Genomic DNA, 22962 nt, shown 5'->3' with positions numbered 1-22962 from the left:
CTTAATTGATGGAAGTATGATTTTATTTATCCACTTTAGAATAGTGCTAGTTAGTGTAAAATTGTATTTTACTGCTGTCCCAGCTCTAGGTTTGATGTAATTTGCGTTCAATCTAATATGAAGGCAATTCCTTTTAGTGCCCCCTTCTGTGACCCAGTCATCTGACATTCAGTCATGATCGAAATTATTGGCACCCTTGATAAAGTTGAGCAAAATAAAACACTAAAATAAATCATACAAATACTGAGCTATATTGCCACGCACACTGACTTTGCCCTGGTACCTCACCCCCTAAACACACACACACACACACACACACACACACACACACACACACACACACACACACACACACACACACACACACACACACACACACACACACACACACACACACACACACACACACACACACACACACACACACACACACACACACACTATCCCTTGCCCCTGTCCTTTTGTCTCCGGAGAGAGCAACTAGTCCAGTGGTACGTGTCCCTGGCCCTGAGCCAGCCCCAGCCTGTGTACTGTGTCTGTACTGAGGAGATGAGAGGGATGGGGAGGGACGGAGTCAGACAAGGTGCTGCTGCACCACAGGAACACTGCCAAACGGAACTCAGTGACCTTCCTCTTCTCTCCTCCCCGCTTTGCTCTGCTATCTGGATAAGATTACACAGCACCACCATCGCCATGCTGATACCAGTGAATTACCCATCAGGGAGAGAAGGAAGATCAGGTCATGGAGGATAAATGGAAGAAGAGAAAAGGTGGAGCAAGAGAGGAAAAGGTTGAAAAAGATTATAAAGGAGGAAAAACATCAAAACAGATGGAGGAAGAGAAAAGAGATAAAAGCAGAAACAGGCAAAGACACAAAAAGGTGTTTTCTTTATTTGTTGTGTCAGACTGTTGTGCCCTTAACACAGGGCTTCACCAACACCTACAGTGGGACTGTGACACTCCACAATAGTGTGTGTGTGTGTGCGTGTGTGTTTGGTTGAGTGGACAAGGCTTGAGCGGGGGGAGGGACAGTCACTTTTTCTCTTTCTCCTCTTGATGTCTCCAGGCTGGCTTACTTCTTAGCTTTGCCCTGGGCAGCTACAGCCTCCATGGCCTTCTTCACAGTCTCAGCGTCTCCCAGGAAAGCCATGGGCTTGACGGGCTTCAGGTTTGCGTCCAGCTCGTACACAATGGGGATACCTGTTGGCAGGTTCAACTCCATGATGGCAGCGTCTGACATGCCTGACGAGACAGACAGAAGGACGTGTTAGGAGTGAGCAGAGGATAGTTTGTGAAATCAAGGCTGATCAACATAGAGGAAATTCACATAAGGCAATGTATTTGACATGTGTATTCCCAGTGGAGGGGAAGTACAGATCCTCAAAGGCTGGTATATTTCTTAGCTAGTACCACCTTTGACTGGGGAGGTCGTCCATACTCCTCTTTCAGGGGAGCGCTAGGGGGGCCACTAAGTAGCTTGTTTCAGCAGACGTTACCTTTCTCTGCCCTTTCCCTCTGCCCTTTTGTCACCCCCTCTCCCTCTGCAACCCTGCAACCCAACAACCCTGTCGGCATCACCCCGTCCCACCACTCCTGGAGAATGCAGAACCTTTCTGCAGAAAGGTCGTGTCAGTAACGGGAACCGTGCCCATGGCCTTTTCCACTGTGTCTGTCTGAGCTCCAGGGAGAGAGCAACAAGCTATTTATAGACTCCTGGTTATCTGGAAATGTGCCTTCAGAAAATATTCACACACCTTAAGTTTTTCCACATTTGGTTGTGTTACAGCCTGATTTTGTTTACACAGTACCCCATAATGTCAAAGTGGAATTATGTTTTGAGAAAAATATATATATTCATAAAATAATTTAAAAAGCTGAAATGTCTTGAGTCAATAAGCACTCAACCCCTTTGTTATGGCAAGCCTAAGTAAGTTCAGGAGTAAAAATGTGTTTAACAAGTCACATAATAAGTTGTATGGACTTTATGTGCATACCTCATCTCTGTACCCCACACATTTCCCTCAGTCAGGCAGTGAATTTCAAACACATATTCAACCACAAAGACCAGAGAGGTTTTCCAATGCCTCGCACATTCATAGACTTGTCCTGAAGCCACTCCTGCATTGTCTTGGCAGTGTGCTTAGGGCCGTTGTCCTGTTGGAAGGTGATCCTTCGCCCCAGTCTGAGGTCCTGAGAGCTCTGGAGCAGGTTTTCATAAAGGATCTCTCTGTACTATGCTCTGTTCATCTTTGCCTCAAACCTGACTAGTCTCCCAGTCCCTGCCGCAGAAAAACATCCCCACAGCATGATGCTGCCACCACCATGCTTCACTGTAGGGATGGTGCCAGGTTTCCTCCAGACGTGACGCTTGGCATTCAGGCCAAAGAGTTCAATCAAACCAGAGAATCTTGTTTATCATGGTCTGAGAGTCCTTTAGGTGCTTTTGGCAAACTCCATGCGGGCTGTCATGTGTCTTTTACTGAGGAGTGTCTTCCGTCTGGCCACTCTACCATAAAGGCCTGATTGGTGGAGTGCTGCAGAGATGGAAGGTTCTCCCATCTCCACAGAGGAACTCTAAAGCTATGTCAGAGTGATCATCTTCCTGACCAAGGCCCTTCTCCCCCATTTGCTCAGTTTGGCCGGGCGGCCAGCTCTAGGAAGAATCTTGGTGGTTCCAAACTTATTCCATTTAAGAATGATGGAGGCCACTGTGGTCTTGGGGACCATCAATGCTGCAGACATTTTTGGTACACTTCCCCAGATCACAATCCTGTATCGGAGCTCTACGGACATTTCCTTTGACCTCATGGCTTGGTTTTTGCTCTGACATGCACTGCCAACTGTGTGACCTTATATAGACAGGTGTGTGCCTTTCCAAATCATGTCCAGTCAATTGAATTTACCACAGGTGGACTCCAATCAAGTTGTAGAAACATGTCAAGATGATCAATGGATACAGGATGCACCTGAACTCAATTTCGAGTCTCATAGCAAAGGGACTGAATACTTATGTAAATAAGGTATTTCGGTTTTAAAAAAGTATAAATTTGAAACAAATTCAAATAACCTGCTTTTGCTTTGTCATTATGGGGTATTGTGTGTAGATTGCTGAGCAAATTTTTTCTTTAATCCATTTTAGAATAATCAATTTGGCTACTACATGATTCCTCATGTATTATTTCATAGTTTTCATGTCTTCACTATTACTCTACAATGTATAAAATAGTAAAAATAAAGAAAAACCCGTCAATGAGTAGGTGTGTCCAATCTTTTGACTGGTACTGTGTATATATTTCTATATTATATAATGTATATACACTACAGTTCAAAAGTTTGGGGTCACTTAGAAATGTTCTCGTTTTTGAAAGAAAAACATTTTTTTGTCCATTAAAATAAATCCAGTTGAACAGAAATAAAGTGTAGACATTGTTAATGTTGTAAATGACTATTGTAGCTGGAAACGGCTGATTTGTCGGGGAAATCTACACAGGCGTACAGAGGCCCATTATCAGCAACCATCACTCCTGTGATCCAATGGCACATTGTGTTAGCTAATCCAAGTTTCTAATTTTAAAAGGCGACTCCGGGATGCTAGCCTTCTAGGCAGAGTTGCAAAGAAAAAGCCATATCTCAAACTTGCCAATAAACATAAAATATTAAGATGGGCAAAAGAACCCAGACACTGGACAGAGGAACTCTGCCTAGAAGGCCAGCATCCCGGAGTCGCCTCTTCACTGTTGACGTTGAGACTGGTGTTTTGCGGGTACTATTTAATGATACTGCCAATTGAGGACTTGTGAGGCATCTGTTTCTCAAACCAAACACTCTAATGTACTTGTCCTCTCTCTCAGGTGTGCATCGGAGCTTCTCACTCCTCTTTATATTTTGTTTAGAGCCAGTTTGCGCTGTTCTGTGAAGGGAGTAGTACACAGCGTTGTACAAGATCTTCAGTTTCTTGGCAATTTCTCACATGGAATAGCCTTAACTTCTCAGAACAAGAATAGACTGACCAGTTTCAGACGACAGTTATTTGTGTCTTGCCATTTTGAGCCTGTAATCTAACACACAAATGCTGATGCTCTAGATACTCAACTCGTCTATTGCTTCTTTAATCAGCGCAACCGTTTTCAGCTGTGCTAACATAATTGTAAAAGGGTTATCTAATATTCATTTAAAATGATAAACTTGGATTAGCTAACACAACATGCCATTGGAACACAGGAGTGATGGTTGCTGATAATGGGCCTCTGTACGCCTATGTAGATATTCCATAAAAAATCTGCCGTTTCCAGCTTCAATAGGCATTTACAACATTAACAATGTCTACACTGTATTTCTGTTCAACTGGATGTTATTTTAATGGACACATTTTTTTGCTTTTCTTTCAAAAACAAGGACATTTCTAAGTGACCCCAAACTTTTGAACGGTAGTGTATATATATATATATTTATGTGACTGGGTGCATGTGGTGTACCATACTATGCCTACAGGCCCAGCAGCTGTATTCTCACTGAACCATAGTAAGCAAACAGTTAGGGGATTAACTGTAATGTCACGAGTGTATGATTATGTTAGTATTACCATTGTATTTCCATTACTACTGTGTACCATCATTACTACTGTGTACCATCATTACTACTGCGTATCATCATTACTACTGTGTACCATCATTACTACTGTGTACCATCATTACTACTGTGTACCATCATTACTACTGTGTATCATCATTACTACTGTGCATCATCATTACTACTGTGCATCATCCTTACTTGTTGCAGGCTGCAGACCTTTCAGTTTGTGCAGGGGGCTATGCATCTGTTAGATCTGTGAGTCATGTGATGTTTGACAACATGCCAACATTCCTTGTGAAACATTAACTCTAACATTTTCCCTGTACCTCCTCTCCCACTTCCTGACCCCCCTGTGTCCAGCCACTGCAGCAGCCCATAATACCAACCCTCTAAGTGCTTGACAATTCCGCGGAGGCTGTTGCCGTGAGCAGCGATGATGACGTTCTTGCCAGCCTTGATCTCAGGTACGATGACATCGTTCCAGTAGGGCAGAGCACGGGCAATAGTGTCTTTCAGGGACTCACATGTGGGCAGCTCACCGGGCTTCAGGCCCTTGTAGCGCCTTGACTGGTGGGAGGACAGAACAGCATGTTGGGTTACACTGCTCAAATGTATCATCACAAAAGCAGGTATGATGTAACATCCTAGAGGGCTGCAAATGAAACCTGGCAAAGCCTACGTAGTACCTCAAGCAGTACATGTCAGAGGAAATCACCCAAGTCATAGACTGTTGTCTCTGCTACCTCACGGCAAGCGGTACCGGACTGCCAAGTCTAGGTCCAAAATGCTCCTTAGCTTCTACCCCCAAGCAATAAGACTGGGGAACAATGAGACTGCCCCCTCCCCTTTGTTTTACACTACTGCTACTCGCTGTTTATTATCTATGCATAGTCACTTTACCCCTACCTACATGTACAAATTACTTCGACTAACCTGTACCCCCGCACATTGACTCGGTACCTGTACCCCCTGTATATAGCCTTGTTATTGTTATTTAATTGTGTTACTTTTTAAAATTATTTTTACTTTAGTTTATTTAGTAAATTTCGTAACTTAACTTAAAACTGCATCGTTGGTTAAGGGCTTGTAATTAAGCATTTCACGGTAAGGTCTACACCTGTTCTATTCGGGGCGCATGTGACAAATAACATTTGATTTCATTTGATTCGTACAGTACATGTTTTGGCTCATACAAGTAACAAGTCTTACATGAGAAGTTCTAGAATTTCATCCAACACTGTTCCATCCATCCAATGAATGCTGTTTTACTTCGACTGAAACCTGCAAGTCTTGCAGGATCTCCTAAGCAAGTCATAAATCTCCTGAAATTGACTGGTTTCCTTGTACAATGGGAACATATTCCAGGGGTAGTTGCACGCAACGCTTTAAAATAATGTGTCAGGTGTTATTATTATTATTATGTTAGCAGTCACAGACCTAAAATGTGGTTCACAAGTCTGTTTTGTGATGTACTACTATTCACCACCAGCAACACCGGCCTCTTACTTCACTGATGATCTTGTGGAAGGCGTGGTCGTGTTCCATGGGGGGAGGGGGGATGTCGAAGGAACGACGCCAGATCTTGACCTGCTCCTCTCCGTGCTTCTCGGCTGTCTCTGCCTTGTTGAGACCTGTCAGGCCGCCGTAGTGGCGCTCGTTCAGACGCCATGTGCGGTACACGGGAAGCCACATCTGGTCTGTGCCCTCCAGGATGGTCCACAGGGTCTTGACTGCTCGCTTCAGCACGGAGGTGTGGCAGATGTCAAACTTCATTCCGGCGTCCTTGATGGCCTTGGCACCACGTTTGGCCTCTTCCAGGCCCTTCTCGCTGAGGTCGGCATCAAACCAGCCGCAAAATTTGTTGTACTGGTTCCACTCACTCTCGCCATGACGGACGATCACCAACTTATGGGCAGTAGTCATGCTTGCAGTGTTGCTTTAAATTCCTTTACCAAACACACGAGACACGGCCCTACCTTATGGTACACACACACTCTGAGACCAACAGCCCAGAGCGACTCCTCACACACTCTTTTTATAGCATTCTGGAATGAGGCCCTGCATAGCAGCCGGGTGTAAACTGCTCTCCACCAATGAGGGCACTTCACCCCCTGATGGACAGCTAGGCTCAGCCAATAGGGCAGTGCCTCCCATGGACTGGAGGGACATGTCCCAGCTGGGAAGGCCAGAGGTCAGGGATTGAGCTAAAATAGCAACATGACTTTTAAACCGAGAGCTGTGAAATAAAAGTGTAAAGATCAGAGTAAGCTGCTGCTGCTGAGGTGCTGTAGAGTGCACGGGAGGCTGCTGAGGGGAGGATGGCTCATAATAATGGCCGAAACGGAGCAAATGGAATGGCATCACACACATGAAAACCATGTGTTTTATATATTTGACCTATTCCACCTATTCCGCTCCAGCCATTACCACGAGCCCGTCCTCTCCAATTAGGGTGCCAACAACCTACTGTGGTAGAGTTTCTGACATCAATTTAAGGCAATGGAATTAGTAATCTAACTCTAAAACTAGAACTGATACAGGCAACTATACCATGCAATGAGGTAGTAGTGACTAGGGTAAAACAGACTAAAACATTCTGTCTCAACATGGGGTTACGTTAGGGGAAGTTGTATAATATCACACATACTCCAGTAGTCCTACTGTATAATATCACACATACTCCAGTAGGTCTACTGTATAATAACACACATACTCCAGTAGGCCTACTGTATAATATCACACATACTCCAGTAGTCCTACTGTATAATATCACACATACTCTAGTTGTCCTACTGTATAATAACACACATACTCCAGTATGTCTACTGTATAATATCACACATACTCTAGTAGTCCTACTGTATAATAACACACATATTCTAGTAGTGCTACTGTATAATATCACACATACTATAGTAGTGCTACTGTATAATATCACACATACTCCAGTAGTCCTACTGTATAATATCACACATACTCTAGTTGTCCTACTGTATAATAACACACATACTCCAGTAGGTCTACTGTAAAATATCACAGATACTCCAGTAGTCCTACTGTATTATAACACACATATTCTAGTAGTGCTAAGGTATAATATCACACATACTATAGTAGTGCTACTGTATAATATCGCACATACTCCAAAGAACACACATTAGAAACTGTACTTATTTGCAGGACAACCACTATTGGGTCTCCACAGGACAACAGTCAGCAAATAAATACAGTCAGCAAATATTTATTTGGGATGTTTGAAATTCTATGCAGAAATGCACCAAGGTTTCAACCCGTTCCTACCACCCACTTAAACTCTGGGGCCATTACAGGTGAAAATACTGATTCGGCATTAAACTGACCGAGAGTCAGGGCGGAGCCCAAACTACAGGGCCAAGTCAATCAATGCCCCTTTTACCAATCAAAGTATGAGCTACATTGAGGAAAGAGAGAAATACAATATCAGCAAATACAATAGTAATGGAACTCTGGGCATGTAGCCAATCTGCATATCTTATATCACAAAAAAAGGACAGAGAGATCACAAAGAGAGAGAAAGACTGAGGATGCTGCCGTGAGAGAGAGCGAGAAATAGAGAGAAAAGCGAGAGGTAGAGAGAAAGCAGGTAAAGCTGAAAGAGAAGGGTGTATGAGAGAGAAGTGGAGAGGATACTGTGGGGCTGGGTGTGGAGGGGATGGGTGAAAACACTACTGTATTCAAGGCTGGCTTTCACTTTTTGGGGCCCTAAGCTAATTTATTTTTACAACATGGGCTGTAAAGAAAATGTTGCCGTTTCAAAGCAAGTTTTCTGCAATTTTACACATTTGCCATGTCAATATGACTTCTGAGTGAGAGTGACTCACAAAATCAATGGGGGCCCCCTGGAGGTCAGGGTAATTTGACCATGATAACTACAAGTATATATACCTGGCTAGACTCATTTACCAATCTAAAACATTTTAGCTGACATGGGCTAGTTGAGGGACTGTCAGTGACTGACATGGGCTAGTTGAGGGACTGTCAGTGACTGACATGGGCTAGTTGAGGGACTGTCAGTGACTGACATGGGCTAGTTGAGGGACTGTCAGTGACTGACATGGGCTAGTTGAGGGACTGTCAGTGACTGACATGGGCTAGTTGAGGGACTGTCAGTGACTGACATGGGCTAGTTGAGGGACTGTCAGTGACTGACATGGGCTAGTTGAGGGACTGTCAGTGACTGACATGGGCTAATTGAGTGACTGACAAAATGCCGATGCACAACAATCTAAATTGCACCTTGTATACTCTACTATTCTAACTCTCAACAGCAAGTTGAGCCCCCGACTGATTTCTTAAAATGCATGGGGCTTATGTTGATAACGCCTGGAACCGGCCCCGACTTTACTTATGACTCAGCTTGCGGCAGCACCCCGCACCTACTGTAGCCTAGCAACCCACATCCATCTCACCTTCAAGGCTTCTGCTTTGAGAACTGTCAGCAAAATACACACATACAAAAGAGACACACAAACACACGTAAATTCATACACTCTCCTCAAATGTGTACAGGCGAAATGCATAATATACTGCACCTAAACATGGACTCATACCAGCCTGTTCTCTCACAAGATCCTCATACTATGCTTAAATGTATGGCAAGTCACTGTGCTATCCATTCTCTCAATCAACAGTCTGGGACAGTATAAAATGTGTATCTCCCCCACCCCTCTCAGGAGTGGGAAGTGGGTGTCAGCAAGGAGGAAGCAGAGTGTTATTGACCAGCTATGGTTCCCTCTTCACTCTGGAGCTGAAAGATAAGAAGCCTGTTTCTCTTGTTAGGGAATAAACATGACAATATAAAAATACCATTCAACTTCTCTTCAAATTCCTCAGTGTCCCTTCCAACTAAGGCAATCATGAAAATGTATTTGAGTTCATTTGACCTATTTTGTATAATAGATGCATTATCTATCATTATTATTATGATGATCTATTATTATGATTATCAATGCATTATCATCCCAAACACACAAACACATCTTCACAGACATCATCATATTTATACACATTATCATTACAGCATCTGATTCAGAACCTCACAAGTATCTACAGGCACCAAACAGTAGTTTCCCAGCCATAATGTATAAATAAATAAACACATACCATCCAGCCGCGTGTTCGGTGTTTATCAATGTGGGTTTTCTGTGGTCATGGGTGTCTCTCTCTAATTGGCCAGCAGGGCAGGTGCTGTGTCACTGTATGAGGAGAAGCTGTGTATAATATCAATGCATAGGCTGCTGTAGAATGAGGACAGCCCATTCATTTTCTTCCCCTAAAGGGAGGACTGCGAGATCTACATTCAAATGAATGATGCAAGTAATTTCATGCGACTATTCATTTTTACTATCGGTGCAGGTACAGTGCAGATTTATATTTCATTATCCAGAGGCTTTAGCTATCTAACTCTACTTTCCTGAACATTAACTTGTGAACATTAGTAGTCAAGGTTACTGTGTTTGACAGAAACAGTGTAGAGAAACTAGAAACATGTTAACCTCCTTTGTACCCTCAAAAACACAAATATCTCTCCATCTGCAACCTCTCCCTCCCCCTTTCTTTCCTTCTTTCCTTTCCTTTCTCCCTCTCTGTCCGTTGCAGTGTAAGCCTATCGATCCCGCATAGTCAGAGTTTGGGAATGCGCCTGCGTCAGAGTTCTTCCTCCTGCTATAAAAGCTGGAGCCACTGCAGCAGCATCAGTCTGGGTTCTTTACCTGAGCCCTACAGACACATTGACACAGAGCCAGACAGAGCTGCCTGCCCTCCCAGTCCAGCCATGAGTACCCTCGGCTTTGACCCTTACTACTCATCCTCCTCCTATCGCCGCTGGCACGTGGAGGGAGCCCCCCGCGGAGTGGTGACCAAGGGGAGGTCACGATCGGCCTTCTCCTCCCACGCCTCCCCCTTCTCCTCCTCCGTGAGCTCCCGTCTGCAGTACTCCTCTCCTGGCCAGGCTCTGCATTCATCCATGGCCTCTTCCTCCTCAGTGGAACTGGAGCTGAGCCAGGCGACCCAGGTGAGCTCTGAGTTCCGCACAGTGAGGACCCAGGAGAGGGCCCAGCTGCAGGACCTCAACGACCGCTTCGCTGGCTTCATCGAGCGTGTGCGGGAGCTGGAGCAGCAGAACCGTGCACTGGAGGCTGAGCTGGTGATGCTGAGGCAAAGACACAGTGAACCCTCCCGCCTGGCGGCCCTGTATGAGCAGGAGGCGCGGGCCCTGAGGGCCGCCGTGGATGAGGCGCGTGGGGAGCAGCAGGCTGCCTTGGGCCAGAGGGAGCGTCTGGAGCAGGCCCTGAGCGCCCTGCAGGCCCGCTACGAGGAGGAGGTGGTGGCCCGCGAGGACGCGGAGGGCAGGCTGCTGGATGCACGGTGTGGGGCCGACCAGACTGCCCTGGCCAGGGCTGAGCTGGAGAAGAGGGTGGAGACCCTGCTGGACGAGGTGGCCTTCCTCAAGAAGCTCCACGAGAGGGAGGTGGTGGAGCTCCAGGCCCAGGCCCAGCTGGGGGCCCAGGTGGCTGTGGAGATGGAGGCAGCCACACCAGACCTGTCCGGTGCCCTGAGGGACATCCGGGCCCAGTACGAGAGGCTGGCGGCCAAGAACATGCAGTCTGCTGAGGAGTGGTTCCATGGGAAGGTGGGCTCCCTGACGGAGAGTGTTGCCCAGCACAGCAACGCGGTGAAGAGCTCCAGGGATGAGGCAGGGGAGTACCGCCGGCAGCTCAAGGCCCACCTGCTGGAGATCGATACCTGCCGGGGTCTTAACAAGTCTCTGGAAAACCAGCTACACATCATGGAGGACAAGCAGAGCGCTGAGATCAGCAACATGCAGGTCAGTGGTGGTACTGCAGGATGAATTAAACAGCAAATCTGATGCAAATACCTCAGAATAAATGCAATCTTAATGTGAATTTATTTATGTTTAGAAACTGCTTACTAATAGGTAAATGACTATATCAGAATACAAGACACCAATAATGTTTTATATATTGTGCCAAGTGGAACTGATTTAGTAATACAGAATAGGAGCAAATAAGATTATTTTGAATACATTTAAAATTTCATCCATTCAGACATTTTAGGCATATTACCTGTATTACCCACGGTAAAAAAAAAATATTTTTTTTATCCACTTCATAACCTTTAAACGTCTCCCATAGGACACTATTGGCCAGTTGGAGAATGATCTGAGAGTCACCAAGCATGAGATGGCTCGCTACCTGAAGGACTACCAGGACCTGCTGAATGTTAAGATGGCCTTGGACATTGAGATCGCTGCCTACAGGTAGGATGCTATGAGGAGCATTGGCCAGAGCTTCAACTTAAACAAATATAATGTAATAATACTAATGCCAGTCCAGGTCAAGGAAAGTTTTTTGCTCTTTTATTCTAAAGTTGTATCTTTCCCATGATCTTTTACTTTTCCAGGAAGCTGCTGGAGGGGGAGGAGTCTCACTTCAGTGTGGGCGGATCAGGGGGTATGTCCAATGTCTATGGCCACAGCTTGTCAGTCATGCCCTCCTTCCGCCGCTCCATGTTCTCAATGCAGTCTAGCCTGAGCTCTGGCGCCCCCTACCTGATGACCTCACGCTTCCTCGGCTCCTCATTCGTCTCTGGAGAAGACATCATCTCTACCAGCCTGGCCCAGCGGGACTCTGCCAGCCCACCACAGGAGGAGGAAGAGGAGGAGAAGGAGGAAGAGGAGGCGATGGCAGAGGAAGAAGCAGAAGAGAAGAAAGAGGAGGGACAGGAGGAGGAAGAAGAGGGTGGAGAGGGGAAGGAGGAAAAGGGAGAAGAGAAAGAGGAAGATGGGGATGAGGGAGGCGAGGAGGAGAAGGAAGATGGAGAGGATGCTAAAGATGGAGATCAAGGTTAGCGTTGGGATATTTCCCCTCAAAGAATATTCTCTATTGTTGTTGTTTATGGCTTACATGCTGACATTTTTACAAACCTGTATACTAACTAAATTATTCCTCTATTCTCAATTATTTCATTTTTTGATATAGGTGGAGATGAGAATGCAGAAACTGCAAAAGAGGATGGAGAGAAAGATAAGGACGAGGGTGGGGAGCAGGATGGAAAGGAAGGTGTGGAAGAGGAGTGGGTAGAGAAAGAGGGAGGAGATGATAAAGAAGGGGGAGATAAAGATGAAGAGGTGAAAGATGAAGGTAAAAGTGAGGAGAAAAAAGATGACGTCTCAGAAACCAAAGAAGGGAAGGGCGAACCAGAGATGTCCAAGAGTGAGGAGAAGAGAGAAAAATCTGCCGAAGAGAAAGACTAATCTGAAATACCAAAGGCTAAAAAGTAAGTTTGTGGCCCAAGACCACACAAGCCAAAAGACAGTTTAATAAAACCTCAGCTCGGCAAACAGCAGAAATTATCGACACCAGTGTGCTTGTTAACAAGGTGCTCAATACAATGTCTTTTAGTGCACTAATGCATCAAAACCAAGGTTATCTGCTAGCAGTTATAAGTCAATAAAATCAATAAAGGTCACACAATTCCTCTAGTGTGTGTGTAAGAGTGTGTATGCTATGCCTGTGCAAGTCTGTGAGAGTGTGGTTTTGGATGGTTGAATAAATACTTTTGAAAGCCATGCAGAGTGTGTAATTGATTTTTTTTGTCCTTATACTGAATCATGCTGAATAATAACTCAGTAAACAGTATTTTTGGGGGGTTTTATCAGGATGAAATGTTGAACATATCATTGATACATCTTGAAGGTGCTTAAAAACATGACCACATAGTTAATCACAATGTGAAAACATATAAGGCCTGTTGTTCATCATACATGACAGCAGGTCCTTTCTGAATTAATTAATTAAAACATTTAACAGGTTATGTGTCATGATTTATAAACATTTTGTAAATGTTGAAAAAAACGATCTATTGAATGGTTTATAAGCTGCTTGTAACAAGACAGAGTACTGTTTAACGATGCTTATTAGGATATCAGACACACACACACACACACACACACACACACACACACACACTGGTGTGTTGCACAGAATTAGATATCTCTGTGTGTTGCACTTCAGGTAACCTGTCTATAATGTCGATCATAAATGGCGAACACAGCTAGTTCTCTGGGTTTGGAGTTGCCTACATCAACATTCGGGGCACGCAGGCACAATCACGACGCACGGGCAGGGATCTGATCGTTTTTTGTACTTTATTCCGTCTTGAGGGAGCACTAACCTGGCAATGTCCACATCAGAGGCTCCATCAGCTATGCAGCTCAGGTCCAATGTGTCTGAGAACAGATGCTGAGGAACGGGAGGAACTTCAGAGAGGGATGGCATTTTTATTACCTAATTTCAGGGCTGAGAACGATCAAATCTGGGATCAGTCGTGTGTTTTTATTGCTTTTAAGACATTGAAATACTGTGGAGCTGATTTTATGACTCTTCACAATTTAGTTGCTTCCTTCGGCACTCTACGTGAGTGCTGAGCTAAAATCCTGAGAGGAAGAATGTTAGCAATCAGCAGAGTCACCCATGGACAGCACCCAACATGGGTCTGCAATCAGCAGAGTCACTCATGGACAACACCCAACATGGGTCTGCAATCAGCAGAGTCACCCATGGACAGCACCCAACATGGGTCTGCAATCAGCAGAGTCACCCATGGACAGCACCCAACATGGGTCTGCAATCAACAGAGTCACCCATGGACAGCACCCACCATGGGTCTGCGATCAGCAGAGTCACCCATGGACAGCACCCAACATGGGTCTGCAATCAGCAGAGTCACCCATGGACAGCACCCACCATGGGTCTGCGATCAGCAGAGTCACCCATGGACAGCACCCAACATAGGTCTGCGATCAGCAGAGTCACCCATGGACAGCACCCAACATGGGTCTGCAATCAACAGAGTCACCCATGGACAGCACCCAACATGGGACTGCAATCAGCAGAGTCACCCATGGACAGCACCCAACATGTCTTCAATTTAATATAATAGTCACATACTAAATTCCAAACAACCTAAATCGCTTAAAACAATTAACTTGCGCGTAATGATGCACCAAGCAAAACTGCATTTCAGAGGACTGGATACAGTACCTTCAGAAAATATTCACACATCTTGACTTTTTCCACATTTTGTTTTGTTACTACCTGAAATTAAAATGAATTAAATTCAGATTGGGTGCCACTGGCCTACACACAATACCCCATAATGTCAACATGGAATTATGTTTTTAGACATTCTTACACATTTATTAAAAATGAAAAGCTGAAATTACTTGAGTCAGTATGTATTCATTCCCTTTGGTATGACAAGCCTAAATAAGTTTAGGTGTAAAACATATGCTAATCAAGTCACATAATAAGTTGGATGTGTGCATAACCAATGTTCAATATGATTTTTGAATGACAACCTCATCTCTGTACCCGACACAGACAATTATCTGTAAGGTTCCTCAGTTGAGCAGTGAATTTCAAACACAGATTCAAACACAAAGACCAGAGAGGTTTTCAAATGCCTCGCAAAGAAGGGCACCTATTGGTAGATGGGTAAAAATAAAAAACGCAGACATTGAATATCCCTTTTAGCATGGCAAAGTAATCAATTACACTTTGGATGGTGTATCAATACAACCAGTAACTACAAAGATACAGGCATCCTTCCTAACTCAGTTGCCTGGAAGGAAACTACTCAGGGATTTCACCATGAGACCAATGGTGACTTTAAAAGTTTAATGGCTGTGATAGGAGAAAACTGGGGATGGATCAACAAGATTATAGTTGCTTCATAATACTGACCTGAAGCGCTTAAAAATGGTCTGTTCTTGGTTGCAACCCTCACTACCGAGTTCAAACTCTGCACTCCGATAGACAAATCTGGGTTTGGCAGATGCCAGGAGAACGCTACCTGGCCCCATGCATACTACCAACTATAAAGTTTGGTGAAGGAGGAACAATGGTCTGGGGCTGTTTTTCATGGTTCGTGCTACGCTTCTTAATTCCAGTGAAGGGAAATCTTAACTCTACAGCATACAAGGCCCTCTCCTGGTTCAGCATGAGGGTATGGAAGAACTTGACTGGCCTGCACAGAACCATGACCTGCACAGAACCCCATCGAACACCTTTGGGATGAATTGGAATGGCGGCTGCAAGCTAAGCCTAATCGCCCAGCATCAGTGCCCAACCTCACTAATGCTCCTATGTCTGAATGGTAGCAAGTCCACACAGCAATGTTTCAACATCTAGTGGAAAGCCTTCCCAGAAGAGTGGAGGCTGTTATTGTTATGTACTTGAGTGAAGACCCAAAAGCGGTTTTAACAGAAAACAGAGTTCTTTAATGAAAAACAGGAATGGCATAAATCCTCTTCCAACGTTGACAATGGAACAAAAAGAACGTAGTATAGTGCAGGATGCACCTGCCAGGCAGACTCCGACAGGATAGGACAAGGTGGAAGCAAACGAGACGACAGCTTGCTTCTGGCATCAAAAACACAAACAAGAATCAGACACTGAAAGTAGCAGGAACAGAGAGAGAAATAGAGACCTAATCAGAGGGGGAAGAGAGAACAGGTGTGAAAGAGTGAATGAGCTAGTTAGGGGAGATGTAGAACAGCTGAAGAATGAGAGACAGAGAAGGTAACCTAAAAAGACCAGCAGAGAGAGACAGAGTGAAGAGAAAGGACAGGAACAGACATAACAAGACATGACAGTACCCCCCACTCACCGAGCGCCTCCTGGCGCACTCGAGGAGGAAACCTGGCGGCAACGGAGGAAATCATCGATCAGCGAACGGTCCAGCACGTCCCGAGAGGGAACCCAACTCCTCTCCTCAGGACCGTACCCCTCCCAATCCACTAGGTACTGATGACCACGGCCCCGAGGGCGCATGTCCAAAATCTTACGAACCCTGTAGATGGGTGCGCCCTCGACAAGGATGGGGGAGGGATGAGCGGGGCGCGAAGAACGGGCTTAACACAGGAGACATGGAAGACCGGGTGAACGCGACGAAGATAGCGCGGGAGAAGAAGTCGCACTGCGACAGGATTAATGACCTGGGAAATACGGAACGGACCAATGAACCGCGGGGCCATGAATTCGGAAAACATTCTCGATAATGATCTGAGCCGTCTCCTTAGCAGAAGGGAGCTTAGCGAGAGGAATGAAATGAGCCGCCTTAGAGAATCTATCGACAACCGTAAGAATAACTGTCTTCCCCGCTGATGAAGGCAGTCCGGTGATGAAATCTAAAGCGATGTGAGACCACGGTCGAGAGGGAATGGGAAGCGGTCTGAGACGGCCGGCAGGAGGAGAGTTCCCAGATTTAGTCTGCGCGCAGACCGAACAACAAGCGGCGACAAATCGCGCGCGTCACGTTCCCGAGTGGGCCACCAGAAACGCTGGCGAATGGAAGCGAGCGTACCCCGAACGCCGGGGTGGCCGGCTAACTTGGCAGAGTGGGCCCACTGAAGAACGGCCGGACGAGTAGGAACGGGAACGAACAGAAGGTTCCTAGGACAAGCTCACGGCGACGGAGTGTGAGCGAGTGCTTGCTTTACCTGCCTCTCAATTCCCCAGACAGTCAACCCGACAACACGCCCTTCAGGGAGAATCCCCTCGGGGTCGGTGGAGACCTCAGAAGAACTGAAGAGACGAGATAAAGCATCAGGCTTGGTGTTTTTGAGCCCGGACGATAAGAAATAACAAACTCGAAACGAGCGAAAAACAGAGCCCAACGAGCCTGACGCGCATTAAGTCGTTTGGCTGAACGGATGTACTCAAGGTTCCTATGGTCAGTCCAAACGACAAAAGGAACGGTCGCCCCCTCCAACCACTGTCGCCATTCGCCTAGGGCTAAGCGGATGGCGAGCAGTTCGCGATTACCAACATCATAGTTACGTTCTGACGGCGATAAGCGATGAGAGAAAAACGCGCAAGGATGGACCTTGCCGTCAGAGAGAGAGCGCTGAGAAAGAATGGCTCCCACGCCCACCTCTGACGCGTCAACCTCAACAACAAACTGACTAGAGATGTCAGGTGTAACAAGAATAGGTGCGGATGTAAAACGATTCTTAAGAAGATCAAAAGCTCCCTGGGCGGAAACGGACCACTTAAAGCACGTCTTAACAGAAGTAAGGGCTGTGAGGGGAGCTGCCACCTGACCGAAATTACGGATGAAACGACGATAGAAATTAGCGAAGCCCAGAAAGCGCTGCAGCTCGACGCGTGACTTAGGAACGGGCCAATCAATGACAGCCTGGACCTTAGCGGGATCCATCTTTTTAATGCCCTCAGCGGAAATAACGGAACCGAGAAAAGGGACAGAGGCGGCATGAAAAGTGCACTTCTCAGCCTTCACATAAAGACAGTTCTCCAAAAGGCGCTGGAGGACGCGTCGCACGTGCTGAACATGAATCGAGAGAGACGGTGAAAAAATCAGGATATCGTCCATGTAAACGAAAACAAAAATGTTCAGCATGTCTCTCAGGACGTCGTTAACTAGTGCCTGAAAGACAGCTGGAGCGTTAACGAGGCCGAAAGGAAGAACCCGGTATTCAAAGTGCCCTAACGGAGTGTTAAACGCCGTCTTCCACTCGTCCCCCTCCCTGATGCGCACGAGATGGTAGGCGTTACGAAGGTCCAATTTGGTGAAAAACCTGGCTCCCTGCAGGATCTCGAAGGCTGAAGACATAAGAGGAAGCGGATAACGATTCTTAACTGTTATGTCATTCAGCCCTCGATAATCCACGCATGGGCGCAGGGACCCGTCCTTCTTCTGAACAAAAAAAAACCCCGCTCCGGCGGGAGAGGAGGAGGAGACTATGGTACCGGCGTCGAGCGAAACCGACAAATAATCCTCGAGAGCCTTACGTTCGGGAGCCGACAGAGAGTATAATCTACCCCGGGGGGAGTAGTTCCCGGAAGGAGATCAATACTACAGTCATACGACCGGTGTGGAGGGAGAGAAGTGGCCTTGGAACGACTGAACACCGTGCGCAGATCGTGATACTCCTCCGGCACCCCTGTCAAATCGCCAGGCTCCTCCTGTGAAGAAGAGACAGAGGAAACAGGAGGGATAGCAGACATTAAACAGGTCACATGACAAGAAACATTCCAGGATAGGATAGTATTACTAGACCAATTAATAGAAGGGTTATGGCGCACTAGCCAGGGATGACCCAAAACAACAGGTGTAAAAGGTGAACGAAAAATTAAAAAAGAAATGGCTTCGCTATGATTACCAGAGACAGTGAGGGTTAAAGGCAGCGTCTCACGCTGAATCTTGGGGAGAGAACTACCATCTAAAGCGAACAAGGCCGTGGGCTCCCTAACTGTCTGAGAGGAATGTCATGTTCCCGAGCCCAGGTCTCGTCCATAAAACAGCCCTCCGCCCCAGAGTCTATCAAGGCACTGCAGGAAGCAGATGAACCGGGCCAGCGGAGATGGACCGGAAAGGTAGTGCGTGATCCAGAAGGAGAGGCCTGAGTAGTTGCGCTCACCAGTAGCCCTCCCCTTACTGATGAGCTCTGGCTTTTACTGGACATGAGGTGACAAAATGACCAGCGGAGCCGCAGTAGAGACAGAGGCGATTGGTGATTCTCCGTTCCTTCTCCTTGGCCGAGATGCGGATACCCCCCAGCTGCATAGGCTCAGCATCCGAGCCGGCGGAGGAGGGTGGCAGTGATGCGGCAGGTGGCAGTGATGTGGAGAGGGGAGCAACGGAGAACGCGAGCTCCTTTCCACGAGCTCGGCGACGAAGATCAAACCGTCGCTCTATGCGAATAGCGAGGGCTATTAAGGAGTCCAGACTGGAAGGAACCTCCCGGGAGAGTATCTCATCCTTAACCTCAACGAGGAGACCCTCCAGAAAACGAGCGAGCAAAGCCGGCTCGTTCCAGTCACTAGAGGCAGCGAGAGTGCGAAACTCAATAGAATAATCCGTTATGGATCGATTCCCCTGACATAGGGAAGACAGGGCCCTGGAAGCCTCCTCCCCAAAAACAGAACGGTCAAAAACCCGTATCATCTCCTCCTTAAAGTCCTGAAACTGGTTAATACACTCAGCCCTCGCCTCCCAGATTGCCGTGCCCCACTCACGCGCCCGTCCGGTAAGGAGAGAAATGACGTAGGCGATGCGGGCTGCGCTCCTGGAGTAAGTGTTGGGCTGGAGAGAGAACACCACATCACACTGAGTGAGGAATGAGCGGCACTCAGTGGGCTCCCCAGAGTAACAGGGCGGGTTGTTGATCCTGGGCTCCGGAGACTCGGAAACCCTGGAAGTGGGCGGTGGATCGAGGTGGAGTTGGTGAACCTGTCTTGTGAGGTCGGAGACTTGGACGGCCAGGGTCTCAACGGCATGTCGAGCAGCAGACAATTCCTCCTCGTGTCTGCCTAGCATCGCTCCCTGGATCTCGACGGCGGAGTGAAAAGGGTCCGGAGCCGCTGGGTCCATTCTTGGTCTGATTCTTCTGTTATGTACTTGAGTGAAGACCCAAAAGCGGTTTTAACAGAAAACAGAGTTCTTTAATGAAAAACAGGAATGGCATAAATCCTCTTCCAACGTTGACAATGGAACAAAAAGAACGTAGTATAGTGCAGGATGCACCTGCCAGGCAGACTCCGACAGGATAGGACAAGGTGGAAGCAAACGAGACGACAGCTTGCTTCTGGCATCAAAAACACAAACAAGAATCAGACACTGAAAGTAGCAGGAACAGAGAGAGAAATAGAGACCTAATCAGAGGGGGAAGAGAGAACAGGTGTGAAAGAGTGAATGAGCTAGTTAGGGGAGATGTAGAACAGCTGAAGAATGAGAGACAGAGAAGGTAACCTAAAAAGACCAGCAGAGAGAGACAGAGTGAAGAAAAAGGACAGGAACAGACATAACAAGACATGACAGTTATAGCAGCAAAGGGGGAGCCAACTCCATATTAATGCCCATGATTTTGGAATGTGATGTTAATTTTAAAATTAATAATGTGCAAATGTTGTACCATCCAGGTGTGCAAAGCTCTTAGAGACATACCCAGAAAGATTCACAGCTGTAATCACTGCCAAAGGTGATTCTGTGTTGACTGAGGTTTATAAGTATTATGTAAATGAGATATTGCTGTATTTTATTTTCAATACATTTGCAAAAAATAATTTTAAACTTCTTTTCACTTTTTCATTAAGTGGTATTGTGTGTAGATGGGTGAGATTTTTATTTTATTTAATCCGTTTTGAATTCAGGCTGTAACACAACTAAATATGGAATAAGTCAAGGGATATGAATACTTTCTGAAGGCGCAGTTTATCAGTCATAAAACTTTTTTCTAAACTACTCAGCATGGTCTCATAGGCGAGATAACATAATAACATAATAAAAGTAAATCCTGGATACTGAAATTAGCATGATATCTTCTTATGGCTTGGGGGCAGTATTTCGTCATCTGGATGAGAAGCGTGCCCAAAGTAAACTGCATGTTACTCAGGCCCAGAAGGATATGCATATAATTGGTAGATTTGGATAGAAAACACTCTAAAGTTTCCAAAACTGTTAAAAATAATGTCTGTGAGTATAACAGAACTGATATGCCAGGCAAAACCTGAGGAAAATCCATCCAGGAAGTGGGATTTTTTTTAATGTGGGTATTTTCAATTGAATGCCTATAGAGTATCTAATGGGTTAGGACCCAGATTGCAGTTCCTATGGCTTCCACTAGATGTCAACAGTCTTTAGACATTGTTTCCGGCTTGTTTTCTGAAAAATGAAGAAGAATGAGACCTTTCTGTCAGTGGACTGTAGAATCATGCAGTGCTGGTTTGCGCACGTGACCAAGTGCGCGCCCTTTGTTGTTTTTCCTTTCTATTGAATAAGCTATTGTCCGGTTGAAATATTATCAATTTATTTAGACAATTGACAACCTGAGGATTAATTATTAACATTGTTTGACATGTTTCGACAAACTTTACCGGTACTATTAGTGTCACGCCCTGGCCATAGTTTACTTTGTATGTTTCTATGTTTTGATTGGTCAGGGTGTGATCTGAGTGGGCATTCTATGTTGGATGTCTTGTTTGTCTATTTCTGTGTTTGGCCTGATATGGTTCTCAATCAGGGGCAGGTGTTAGTCATTGTCTCTGATTGGAAACCATATTTAGGTAGCCTGGGTTTCACTGTGTGTTTGTGGGTGATTGTTCCTGTCTCTGTGTTTTGCACCAGATAGGGCTGTTTCGGTTTTCGTACTTTTGTTATTTTGTTAGTTTATCGTGTATAGTTTCCGTATTAAATAAAATGAATCACAACTACGCTGCATTTTGGTCCGCTCCTCCTTCCCACAACGAAAGTCGTGACAGAATCACCCACCACAAAAGGACCAAGTGGCGTGGTAACAGGCAAAAGAAACAGCAGGAGCAGCAAAATAAGGAGTGGACATGGGAGGACAAATTAGACGGAGAAGGACCCTGGGCTCAGCCTGGAGAATATCGCCGCCCCAAGGAAGAACTGGAGGCGGTAAAAGCGGAGAGGCGCCGGTATGAGGAGGCAGCACGGTGAAGCGGATGGAAGCCCGAGAGTCAGCCCCAAAAATGTATTGGGGGGGGGCTAAGGGAGAGTGTGGCAGAGTCAGGAGTCAGACTTGTGCCCCTCTCCCTGTTTATCGTGAGGAGCAAAGGAGGAGACCAGAACCAGAGCCGGTGTTGGAGGTGAGCGAAACAGAGACTGTGAAGGAGTGAATGGGGAAATTGGAGGAGAGAGTAATGAGGGAGTTGCTGTGTTGGTGCTTTAAATATGGGATTCGCCCGACGGAGCGTGTCGGGGATTTGATGACACCTGGGTCAGCGCTCCATACTTGTCCTGAGGTGCGTGCTAGTCGGCTGGTGAAGTTGGTGCCAGCCTCACGCACCAGGCCTCCTGTGCACATCCCTAGCCTTGCATGTCCTGTGCCAGCACCGCTCTCAAGATCTCCAGTACGCCTTCACGCTCTAGCCCATCCTGTGCCACCTCCACACACCAGCCCTCCGATGGCAGCTCCCCGCACCAGGCTTCCTGTGCATGTCCTCGGCCCAGTACCACCAGTGCCAGCACCACTCATCAGGCCTACAGTGCGCCTTGCCTCTCCAGCGCTGCCGGAGCCTTCCTCCTCTCCTGCGCTGCCGGAGTCTCCCACCTCTCCAGCGCAGCCAGAGCCTTCCTCCTCTCCTGCACTGCTGGAGTCTCCCGCCTGTTTAGCGCTGCCAGAGCCTCCCGCCTCTACAGCGTTGCCGGAGTCTCCTGCCTGTTTAGCGCAGCCAGAGCTGCCAGCCTGCATGAAGCAGCCAGAGCTGCCAGTCTGCATGGAGCAGCCAGAGCTGTCAGTCTGCATGGAGAAGCCAGAGCTGTCAGTCTTCATGGAACAGCCAGAGC

At 46.5% G+C, this 22962-nt stretch overlaps 2 protein-coding genes across 2 annotated transcripts; one reads left to right on the top strand and one right to left on the bottom strand.

The window, feature by feature from the left end:
• Nucleotides 1–869: 869 nt before the first annotated feature.
• LOC135543930 (phosphoglycerate mutase 2-like) lies at nt 870–6594 on the bottom strand. Its single transcript, XM_064971251.1, has 3 exons — nt 6079–6594; nt 4959–5139; nt 870–1242 (listed from the first exon to the last, which is right to left on the bottom strand). The coding sequence occupies exons 1-3, from the start codon at nt 6493–6495 to the stop codon at nt 1073–1075; spliced, it is 768 nt and encodes a 255-aa protein (XP_064827323.1). The 5' UTR covers nt 6496–6594; the 3' UTR covers nt 870–1072.
• A 3734-nt stretch (nt 6595–10328) lies between these two features.
• LOC135543929 (neurofilament light polypeptide-like) lies at nt 10329–13195 on the top strand. Its single transcript, XM_064971250.1, has 4 exons — nt 10329–11437; nt 11766–11890; nt 12034–12476; nt 12612–13195. Exons 1-4 carry the CDS (start codon nt 10385–10387, stop codon nt 12884–12886), a joined length of 1896 nt encoding a protein of 631 aa, XP_064827322.1. The 5' UTR covers nt 10329–10384; the 3' UTR covers nt 12887–13195.
• The last annotated feature ends 9767 nt before the right edge of the window (nt 13196–22962 follow it).

This window comes from Oncorhynchus masou, chromosome 8, assembly GCF_036934945.1.
Source record: "Oncorhynchus masou masou isolate Uvic2021 chromosome 8, UVic_Omas_1.1, whole genome shotgun sequence".
In the NCBI taxonomy this organism is placed as follows: Eukaryota; Metazoa; Chordata; class Actinopteri; order Salmoniformes; family Salmonidae; genus Oncorhynchus; species Oncorhynchus masou.
The sequence above is the reverse complement of the archived record's forward strand: the minus strand, read 5'-3'. Positions and strand labels throughout refer to the sequence as shown.

Coding starts and splice junctions, on each gene's coding strand:
- LOC135543930 (XM_064971251.1), bottom strand. CDS start 6,495: ATGACTACTGCCCATAAGTTGGTGATCGTCCGTCATGGCGAGAGTGAG. Junction 5,140..6,078: donor TCCACAAGATCATCAGTGAA/GTAAGAGGCCGG, acceptor TCCTCCCACCAG/TCAAGGCGCTACAAGGGCCT. Junction 1,243..4,958: donor AATTGTCAAGCACTTAGAGG/GTTGGTATTATG, acceptor CTGTCTCGTCAG/GCATGTCAGACGCTGCCATC.
- LOC135543929 (XM_064971250.1), top strand. CDS start 10,385: ATGAGTACCCTCGGCTTTGACCCTTACTACTCATCCTCCTCCTATCGC. Junction 11,438..11,765: donor CTGAGATCAGCAACATGCAG/GTCAGTGGTGGT, acceptor CGTCTCCCATAG/GACACTATTGGCCAGTTGGA. Junction 12,477..12,611: donor TGCTAAAGATGGAGATCAAG/GTTAGCGTTGGG, acceptor TTTTTGATATAG/GTGGAGATGAGAATGCAGAA.